The following is an 11,050-nucleotide window of genomic DNA, read 5'->3' as shown; positions in this document are numbered from 1 at the left end:
TAGAAGTCAATAAATATTTTCATATATGTTATGTTTACATTGATTTGGTTGGCTGTATTGCTTTTTCGTGTAGCATTTGGGTAAAAAAAATTGTAAAATCAATATATTTTCAATAGATTATAACTTTAAAAAAATTTAAATAAGCCCAAAACACTAAAACTGGCATAAATTATTTTTAAAATCGTTTAAATAGGCCATAATAGAGACTCAAAGAATGTTCAAAAAACTAAAGTAGACCCATTACCTAATATGCGGATAGCGTATAATAATTGTATTTAATAATTATAATAATCATATAGATGTAAATATCTAAAAGTGATATCTGAATTTTGCGGACGCGACTGCAGATATCTCAAACATTTGCATCCGCATGTACACAAGCCACCCCGAATCTGACGAGGGTGGTTAGGCCACCACCCTTGAAGGGTTTGTTTTATTTTATTTATTTATTTATTTTTAATAGTTGGGTTGGAAAATTTTGAGTTGAGTGTAAAAAAATTTGGTCTCATAACCATTAATTAAAAAAAAAAAGAAAAAAAAAAAGAGTTAGTAAAAAATGTATTCAAACAATCCTTAAGTAACCTAAGTACCAGTTGATTGTCACTCTTATATTAAGGATAAATCAAATTTTTAAATGGATAAAAATTAGTTACAAACTATTAAAAAAAAAATGACACGTATTTTTTAGCACGTGATAAATACATACTTTCTTTTTAATTCTACTAAAAAAATATGTGAGAAACACATGCTATTAAAAAAAAACATGTATTTCTTACATACTAAGAAACACGTGCTACATTTTTAGATTGATTTTTCGGTTTATAGCTAATTTCTGTCATTTTTAAATTTACAAGCAAAATGTGAGCAATTGTACTGATTTGTGTCTTTTATTTATTTATTTATTTATTTTTTTAAGTCCTAATAGGGAGCATGTCTATCAGACTAATTAAAATATTCATATTAACTAAATTTAACTAATATTGCTTCTTTCTTTTTCTTTTTCTCATTTAAAGCAAATTAGTTAAAAGAAAAAAAAAAATCCAATAATAAAATAACAATGTTTCATTAATATAATAAGACAATAATGTGATCATTGTTCTTTCTTTATTAAAAACAAAAGTAATCCATATATGTATGATTAACAAGAATACCCAATTTTGTTGGTGCTAAAAGAAGAAGCATCCAAGGCCATAAAAACAAAGTGCTAATCAATAATCATCAACATCATTTTCAAAGAAACCACCCGGTGGAACGTGGCCAAACGGACTCTCACATTTTCTCATTCTTCGACAATTAAAAATCCTTGGACCACCTTTCGAAAAAGACAAATCATATAGCTGTGATTGTCTGGTGTAGAAATGGCAATGAAAGTCAATCTCACTCTCTCTCTTGAGTAGACATCTAGAGCACGTGAAGCTATCGAATTGTTTAGTACATCTGCAACTACTGCCATTGCAGGAGCAGACAATTCCCTCCACTGCGTTGACTCTAGCGTCGCAGCGAAGGGCTCTCTCGCGGCCGGTCTGGTGAAGGACAATCTGCGTAGGGGCTGTCTTTCTTTCAAGTCGGTGACCAGATTTCCAAGATATGTGCTGCGTTGATACCGCCATTGCCCAGATCAGATCTTCTTCTCCAACTTCTGTGCAAATCGACCAAATCTTGGTCTCTTTTCATGGTATGTGTACTTCTGTTATCCCCTCCATTTGTACGCCTGAAATGTGTTTGCCAAATTTCCCCAGAGACCCATTTCTTTCGTCTTTCCCTTGAAGAGCCACTGGGGGGGTTATCTTGCAAGATTTGATGCAAAAGGTTTTGGGTGCTTTTCTAAATTGTTTATTAGATGGACCCAATGGCGGAATTCTTTATGGGAAACTGAATCTTTATTTGAACAGAACTCCAATTGCGACTAAATCTACGGGGTTTCTGGTTTTTGAAAATGAGGCGTTCGCTTTGAATTTGGAAATTCTCCAATTGAATCTTGGAAATTTGTCGATAAGTGCTTCATAATGTATGTTTAAGAGATCAATTCAATTCATTCCTAGGCTAGATGTTTGGTGAAATACTTTTTTGATGAAATACTTAACGCTAGTAAAGCATCTTTGGAACCTTACTAAAGATTTTGTTAGTTGATAGTGTAGATATTGATGTGTTTGCTTGTCCTCTGGAACTCTTAGATTTATATCAGATGCTTTAATGAGGACTTCTTAAGCAGTTGCCTGCTTGTTGGAGATGTTGGTTATCTGACACTTTATCTATATCTATCATAAATTTCCCTTTAGATTGTGTTAATGGGACACGCCATATGAGGATGTGTTGTTACGTAAATGTGCTCATGAGTTTTTGGGCAGTGCTTGTTTTTCATTCTTCACACATTGAAACTCAATAAAAGTAATTGCAGGAGGCATTCACCAAAGCCAAGTACTGAATCTAACTATTTTTTTTTTTTTTTTTGCATGATGAATGCGAAGATTCTAAATCTTACGTGGGAAGCTCACATACTGCCAATCCCAGTTCATGATCAATGTTTTAATGTAGTAGAAACTTGTTTGCATAGCCTTTTTTTTTTTTTTTTTCTTTTTTTTTTTTGACTTTTATATGCAAGTAATTTTACTCATGACACTGTTATATCTTTACCAATTCTTCTGTTCCTGGGCTATGATATTGTCTGCTGCTACTTGAGTTAGATTTTGTTTCCATATAATCTCAAGTTTGAACAAATTTCTTCGTGATCATATGGCCATCCATTAGAATGAGATGAGTAGGTGTTACAATCCAAAGATTTGCTTCAGATTTTCATATAGGGATCACTTATTGTTTTAAGTAGTGGGTTTGTCCAATGCGTGTTTTCCATATTTTTGTATCTAGTGAGCCATATTATTTTATAGTCTTGGTTATTTGTCTGAGATTTCTGTCTATATTGTTTTGCAAGTTGGTCTGTTTTGTTAATATGCTATTGTTGCATGTATAAGCTATATTGATTTTATTTTCTGATATGAGATAGGCACAAAGTTGCTGCCATCTTTTCTGAACCACTTGGAAGTAGATAAAGAGCTGTTTGGAGACTGGCTCATTTGAAGACAGTTGACAGGATAAATACCAAGACAAAACTAAAGGCGAGGTATGAGGATGATGACATTTCCAAGGCGTTACTTGATTGTCATTTTAACCTTCATCAGCACATCTGTTTGCTATATAGAACGTGTGGGATTCTCTATTGCATATACGGCTGCGGCTGATGCTGCTAGGGTAAATCAATCAACTAAAGGAACAATACTTTCTACTTTCTACTGTGGATATGCCTGTTCACAGGTTCCTGGAGGATGGGTAGCTCAGAAAATTGGGGGAAGGAAGGTCCTCCTTGTTTCTTTTGTATTATGGTCATTGACTTGTGCATTAGTCCCACTAGATCCTAATCGAGTTGTAGTTTTAGTGATTGCCCGCTTCCTAGTTGGTGTGGCACAAGGCTTCATCTTCCCCTCTATCCACACAGTTTTAGCACAGTGGGTTCCACCCCATGAAAGATCTAGATCAGTTTCTCTAACAATGTCTGGGATGTACCTTGGTGCGGCTGCAGGAATGCTTTTCCTTCCGAGCCTGGTTAAGTATAGAGGGCCCCAATCTGTATTTCTTGCTGAGGCAGCATTAGGTGCCATGTGGTGTGTTCTGTGGTTCAATTATGCTAGTGATCCTCCTCGGTCTGAACATCCAAAAGCCACTGCTGCTGGTTTTGGTGAATCTTTGCTGCCAACCAAAGGAAATCAGAAAATGAAAGTGGAGAATGGAGGATTTTCTGCCAAAAGTGCCAACATCCCATGGAAGAAAATTTTATACAGCTTGCCGGTTTGGGCAATTGTGGTAAACAATTTCACCTTTCATTATGCTTTGTATGTGTTGATGAACTGGCTACCCACATACTTTGAACAAGGCCTGCAGCTTAGCCTTCAGGAGATGGGGTCATCTAAAATGATGCCTTATTTCAACATGTTTATATTTTCAAATATTGGTGGGGTGATTGCTGACCACTTAATCATTAAGAGAATCTTGTCGGTGACCAATATCCGGAAGTTATTAAACACTGTAGGATTCTTAGTTGCTTCTCTTGCATTGATGGCAATTCCTGTCTTCAGAACTTCAGGTGGGGCTGTCTTCTGTTCTTCTATGGCTCTTGGTTTCTTGGCTCTAGGAAGAGCCGGGTTTGCAGTGAACCATATGGATATTGCTCCTAGATATGCAGGGATTGTGATGGGAGTTTCTAATACTGCTGGTACGTTTGCTGGCATTATTGGAGTTGATCTCACTGGGAGGCTTCTTGAAGCTGCAAAAACTGCTAATTCAGATCTATCAAGTCCAGAATGCTGGAGAACAGTGTTTTATATACCAGGGTTGCTCTGCATCTTTAGTTCTGTGGTGTTTTTAGTGTTTTCAACCGGGGAGAGAATTTTTGATTGAGTTAACTTTGTTCCATTTAAAGGTCGTCAAGAGTCGGTTTACATATCTTTGCTGATGTGCCTTCTGGAGCTTGTTCAGCATATCATTCTTTCAAGGAAGGGCATATGAGGATCAACAGCCCATAAAAGAATTTAAATGGTAGTAGCTAGCCTTAGCATAGCTAGCTACTGAAATATATTCTTTAATTTGCCAATTTGAAGAATCTGTAACTCGTTTGTTTTATTGAATCACCATGCCATAATCGAGCAGTTTTTATCTGGCTCAGGAAACATTGCATATTTGTGACATGTTCAGCTGTATTTGATTGAATACACAGAAAACAAAGGCACCAGACCGTATGATGTGGGTTTGTTGCTTGTATGGTTCGTATATCTTTCTTTTTACCTTGCTGATTTCTGGCTTTCTAATATCTAGACATCACAGTTTGTTGAACTGTCAGTGTATATGTTGCTGACACTAGTAGAACTTGTGGCTATGATACCATTTGATGTCATAATATTTATTGAAAATGTCAAGAAAGAGTTTTGTTAATCAGATTATCTAAATTCATGTGATTGGGTCGATCTTTGTCTTTGAAATTGGTGGCTGATGAACTTAACATGCCCACCGTTTTATTTATTTATTTATATATTTATTTTTGTAAGAAATGCCCACTGTTTTAGAACACAATACTGTGGAGAAGAAAATTCCCAAGAACCATGCTGGATGAGTTGGGAGGCTTTTGTTGAAACACTTCTTTGGCTGTGAGATCATTTATTAGTTACATAACTTTTTGTCGGCTGCACACAATTACTAGAAATAAGGATCCCTAGATTGCCAGTCATCATATGAAAAAAAATAAAAATAAAAGTCGTATTTAACTTTTTATTTATTTTAACAAAACAATTAGAGAGTAAAAGAACGTGTGTATCTCGTTGATAATTACATATGACAGAGAAGGGCAACAAAGAAAAATTTGAGTAATTTTATAAGTACGTTAAGTGTTTATTAATTGTCCATAAAAATAGAGGTGCCTTTTAAAATTACCATTAGATGTGTGATTAATCAAATGATGATTTTGATTAAAATGACCTATTTTTTTATGGACACTTGATTAACACTTGATGTACATTTAGAATTACTCAAAAAGTTTTCATGGTAAAAATAATACTCTTTAAAGAAATGATTCTTGTACATTTATTATACATCTCTTTTCTAAATTAATCATTGAATTCGTAGGACCTACAGGAACCCACATGTGAGTCCTACAGATGTAATGATTGATTTTAAAAAAAGATATACAAAAAATAGAAAAATGATACTTGGGGGACAAACTTCCCCCGGCCAACTTTTTTAACAAAAAAGTAATTTCTTTTAATCAAAAGCAACTTCTGATGTGACATCAGAAGTTGCTTTTGATTTTAAAAAAAATCCTATTTAAATGAAAATGGCCAGCTGACTTGCTCCGGCCTATCATTCCTCCAAAAAAAACATACACATAACATGTCTCAAAATTGATGTAAGATAGGATATTTATTAAGAAACCCGAGTATTCTGCAATTAAGAGTAATCTACAAGTAATATGAGTAGAGGGAAAGTAATTTTCTTTTTTTCGTTAGGAATGATTTGCAAGTAATTTTCTTTTTTATGCTAGTTTCTCTCCTCTATATAAAGGGTGTACATGCCATATGACAAGAGTATTCGAAAATAATTTAAAAGCATTCACAATCATTAAAAAAAAAAAAAAAAAAAAAAAAAAAACATTTATTGAGCTCTTTTATGGTGGATTATAGATCTCTTTAAGTTAACATTGCTTAACACTTAATTCTACAGCTTTCATTGCGCTAATTGGTATTAGAGCTAATATTCTGCCTTGCAAGAATACTAATTAGAGCATTATCTCGACAATCCTCTTTATTAAGTGGCCTATTTTTGGAGGACACTCCTCAATTCTTAAATTTTCAAAAACATTTATCAAAATTTACCAAAATGAATTTTCATTTATGAACCCCACGTATGACATTTTTTTTTCCCCCAAAATGTGGCCTCTGCCAAATCAATTATCAATTTTTTTTTTTTTATTTTTACCTTTTTCAAAACTTAAAATTCAAAATACTTATCATAACTTTATCAAATAGACACGGTCTTTATTTTTTTTTCCATTTTCTAAGGAATAAATATTTGATTGGAACATAAAAAAGCACGAGGAATATACAAATTTTAAGACAGAATGAGTGATGTCGACTACTGTTTCTATTTTCTTTTCTTTTTGCATACAGTTTTATAGCTTATGTTTTATTTTATTTTATTTTATTTTTTATTTTTGAAATAATCGCTTATGTTTAGTTGTTAACAAGTAACTTTACAAAAAGAAGAGAAAAATATTACTTAGTTCTCTAAATTACCATCATTTTTTTGGATGGTCTCTCATACTACTAAAATTTTTGAAAAATACATCTTTTGGCGAAATATCTTCATAATACCCTGACACGTGTCATTTTTCAATTAAAAAATTAAAAAATTAAAAGATTAAAAAAAATTTATAAAAATTTAAAACTAAAAAAAAACTAAATTTTTTTTTTTATTTTTTTTAAAAAATATTGTGACCTACCGGATGACTTATTGCTTCTTTCCAGCATCGTCATTGGGCACAATGCACGCCTATAATTCGACAAACTCGTCCTAGCCTTTCCGAACGCGAATATGATCTTTCGAAGGTTATGAATGATTCTAATTTGAATTTTATTTTGTTACAAACGACTAGCAAGTCTATCATTGTTGTGGAAGACCTTGATCGGTGTTTGACGGAGAAATAGACAGTGACCAAAGGGGTGTCGGGAAGATCGGGTCGCGGTTGGGAAATAACGCTACTCCAAACACCCATATTTTTTCTTTTTCTTTTTTTAAATAAAAATTAAAAATAAAATTAAGAAATAGAATTTTAGTTTATTTTTTAGTTTATTTTTATTTTTTAAAATTGAAAAATGACAGGTGATATGGGTATTATAGAGATATTTCGTCAAAAGAGACATTTTTTAGAAGTTTGGATAATTTGAGGGTCAGAGTGCAAATTTTGATAGTTTGAAAGGTCATCTAAAAAAATATAGTAATTTGAGGGGCTAAATTATATTTTTCTTAAAATAAAAAAAAAAAAAGAAAGAAAGAAAGAAAGAAAAAAGATGAAGGAGGGGTGCTACACATCCACCCTTTATCCTCCATTTACAATAAAAAAATTAATTTTAAACAAAAAAGTGTCTCTGATGTCTTAAAATCAACTTTTTTATTATAAATAAAGGATAAAAGGTGGATGAGTTGTACATGTGTACCACCCTCTAAATATAATGCGTTGACGTTAGGACGGTGACGGGCGGACACACCAACTCACAATGTGCGTGAGAAGTTGAAAACGTGAACTATCTTAATTACGGCTTTAAATAAAATAAAATAAAATAAAAATCTTGGAAACGGCTCCGTTTCTACTCTTACCAAAAAATCCACGTTTGGCGTTTGCCCTCCCCGTTATCCCAATTCTTCTGAAATTATTCTCTGCCAAAGCCAGCAGAGTGGGAGGAGGAAGACTGGAAGTCAAGGAGTCCGACCGGAACCTGAACCATGGACTTCCGTCCGAACCACTCCACCAACTCCCCCTCCTCCTCCCCCTCTTCCTCCTCCTCCACCCCTAACCCCCCCACCACCACCGCCACCACAACCACCATCGCCAGCGCCGCCGACTCCGACCCCATGCACTCCTGGTGGGAGTCCGTCTCCAAAGCCCGCTCTCGCATCCACGCCCTCTCCTCCATCCTCTACCATTCCTCCGATTCCTCATCCTTCTCCTTCTCTTCCCTCGCCGACTCCGACCGCCCCGCTCTCTCTCTGCTCTCCTCCCACGCCGCCTACTCCCTTCTGTCCTCCGCGCTCTCCGCGCCCCTCTCCGGATCGGGCTCCGACCCGCTCTGCCAGTGGCTCTACGACACCTACCTCTCCTCCGACCCCCATCTACGACTCGTCGTCCTCTCCTTCCTGCCTCTCCTCTCCGCCCTTTACCTCTCTCGCGTTCACTCCTCAGAGTCCGCCTCCCTCGCTGGCTTCGAGGCCGTACTGCTCGCACTCTACGCCGCCGAGACCAAGGCCCGCAACGGCAAGCCCCTCCTCATCTCCATCCCCGACCTCTCCCAACCCTCTCTCTACCACACTCCTCGCCGCCTCGCCAACAACAACAACAACAACAACAATTCAAGACCCTCCGTCGGGGTTCTCTCGCCGCCTCTCGAGCCCCAGGTCGCCGTTAAGTCCACCAAACGCGCCTGCATCGTCGGCGTCGCGCTGGACTGCTATTACAAGCAGATCTCGCAGATGCCCAGCTGGTCCAAGCTCCAGTTTTGCCGATCCGTTGCGGCGTGGGCCGGGCAGGACTGTTCTTGTCAAAGAGAGTTCGATAAGGATGAAGATGAATTCGAGAACTGTACGTCGTTTTCGGATGGTGAGATTTCCATTGAGGGTGTGGCCCAAGAGATGGACAAGAAATTGGTGATTGAGAGAAATGGGGAGGATTCGGAACCCAATGGGACGAGAATTCCGCTGCCATGGGAGCTATTGCAACCGGCGTTGAGGATTTTGGGGCATTGCTTGCTGGCTCCGTTGAATTCCCAAGATGTTAAGGACGCGGCAGCCTTGGCGGCGAGGAGCTTGTACGCTAGGGCGTCGCATGAGTTGGTTCCGCAGGCGATCTTGGCGACACGGAGTCTCATTCAGCTTGATAAGCGGGCACGCTCCACCGCGAAGGTGGAGGCAGCAGCAGCGGCCAATGCCAATGCGTCTTCCAATGTCAACACGCCTAGCAAGGCTAAGAAACCTGAAATCCTGTTGGTTTCCAAGTGATTGGGGAAGTGGTGATTTGCTTTTCAGGTAATGGTTGTTGTATAGTTAAACTGAAGCGGTTGGAAAGTAGTTTGTGTAGTTTAATATTGTATTCCAAAATCAGTGTTTGTATTTGTACTTCTTAGTGTTTCTGTTTTCTTAAGTGAAAATTTTTACTTGTGGACGGGTTTTCTTTTGTTGTATTGTGATGTCTTTGAGGGAATTGGCGGAAATGGTTCTTAACACAGCATGCTTGTGTGGTGCGTGTTTTCTCTTTTGAATTGGTGTTGTACTTGTTGAGAATGATGATATATGCCATATGAAACTTATTTTTATTTGATATGTCATTTGTAATTCAATTCTGGGGGGATCTATCTCTTCGTTTGGTTTGGTTTGTGTTGTTTTGTTTATTTGCTTTGTAATGCTTATTTCACTACCTTACTACTACAAGTTTGATTTTTCCTGTTTGGTTCATATATGGGATGAGAAGGGAAGTGTCAATCACTTTCAGCTATTGTATTTGTTACATCGTTAGTTGGATTATCTCTCTCTGATTTATAATTGACATGAGTTGAGGGAGCATTAAGTTCCTTTTACACATAATATATCTTATCTTGTATCTTTAGCCTTCTGTAGGAATTTTTTTCCCCCTTTTTTTTTTTATCTAATTCAGTTGGATTATGCCCCATATTTCCTTCTACTGAAAGTATAAACTTGACAATCGGACAGAGTTTTCCTCCAACTGGGTTGGACAGACTTCTTCCGACCCAATCTATAAAAATGACATGTGAAAAACACATGCTTTTTTAATAGCAGGAAAAATTTTTATTAAAAAAGTATTTGCATCTCACATGATATTAAAAAAAATGGAAGTTCCTCCAGTTGGAGGGAATCCTTGTCCAAATCACCTATTTGAAATGAATGTTTCTGCAAATAGAAGGTGAATATCTGTGACAAATAAACAACAGGTTTGGCAGACTTTTTTTTTCCTTAAAAGATGATCCATAGACAATCTCATAGGATTAAGACATATTTTAAGATAACTGACAAAAAAAAATACTGTTCACATAAGAAATTTGGTTCTAGGCTGCATAGAAAGTTCTGAGAATCAAATTATGTACTAAATTGGTATCAGACCTCGTCAAAGCATATTATTGTATATGTAGAATTTTGTGTAAGTTGCCAAGGAGATAAGGAAGGAAAATTATGGTGTCATGCATTGTAACCTTTTCATGTCATTGCTGAAAAACAATAAGTAGCAGCCCTTGTCTGTTATGTTTGAGATTAAGCAGAGTTGAGGATAACAGTTTGGCAATTTCAGACAGTGACCATTGTAGTCAAGAGTCATGCGAAATTTTAAGCTTTATTGACAATCATAATGTGATTATATATATGCCCTAGAGATATACCACTGGTGATGTAGTCCAACTAGTTTTGCGTTTATGCATGTTCTTCATTATATTTTGGATTTTGAGTATCAGTCTTAGTTTGTCCTAATTTGGATTGGTTTGCAAGTTTTATGTGGAACTGCAAGATTACCTCATGTGAGGAAGACAAATGTTGCCAAACTGCCCATCAATTAAGAATGAGTTGAAGTTATGGATGGGTCCACAGGTATACAAAAATTAAAAAAAATAAAAATTCAAACACCCTATGCGCTTAAGAAGAAAATTATAAAAATAAACAAATGCATAAGACGGAAAAAAAACTTTGCAAGATTTTTAGGAATATAAGGAAAAGGTTCAATAGCATGTTCTATGCA

General features: G+C 36.3%; 2 protein-coding genes across 2 annotated transcripts; both read left to right on the top strand.

The window, feature by feature from the left end:
• Nucleotides 1–1,191: 1,191 nt before the first annotated feature.
• LOC133882466 (probable anion transporter 5) lies at nt 1,192–4,881 on the top strand. The gene is made up of 2 exons (XM_062321652.1): nt 1,192–1,675; nt 3,002–4,881. Exon 2 carries the CDS (start codon nt 3,121–3,123, stop codon nt 4,447–4,449), a length of 1,329 nt encoding a protein of 442 aa, XP_062177636.1. The 5' UTR covers nt 1,192–1,675; nt 3,002–3,120; the 3' UTR covers nt 4,450–4,881.
• Nucleotides 4,882–7,911: 3,030 nt separating this feature from the next.
• Nucleotides 7,912–9,628, top strand: LOC133881675 (uncharacterized). Its single transcript, XM_062320668.1, has one exon. The coding sequence runs from the start codon at nt 8,041–8,043 to the stop codon at nt 9,307–9,309; it is 1,269 nt and encodes a 422-aa protein (XP_062176652.1). The 5' UTR covers nt 7,912–8,040; the 3' UTR covers nt 9,310–9,628.
• Nucleotides 9,629–11,050: the final 1,422 nt, after the last annotated feature.

This window comes from Alnus glutinosa, chromosome 11 (genome assembly GCF_958979055.1).
Source record: "Alnus glutinosa chromosome 11, dhAlnGlut1.1, whole genome shotgun sequence".
NCBI classification, from domain to species: domain Eukaryota; kingdom Viridiplantae; phylum Streptophyta; class Magnoliopsida; order Fagales; family Betulaceae; genus Alnus; species Alnus glutinosa.
The sequence above is the reverse complement of the archived record's forward strand: the minus strand, read 5'-3'. Positions and strand labels throughout refer to the sequence as shown.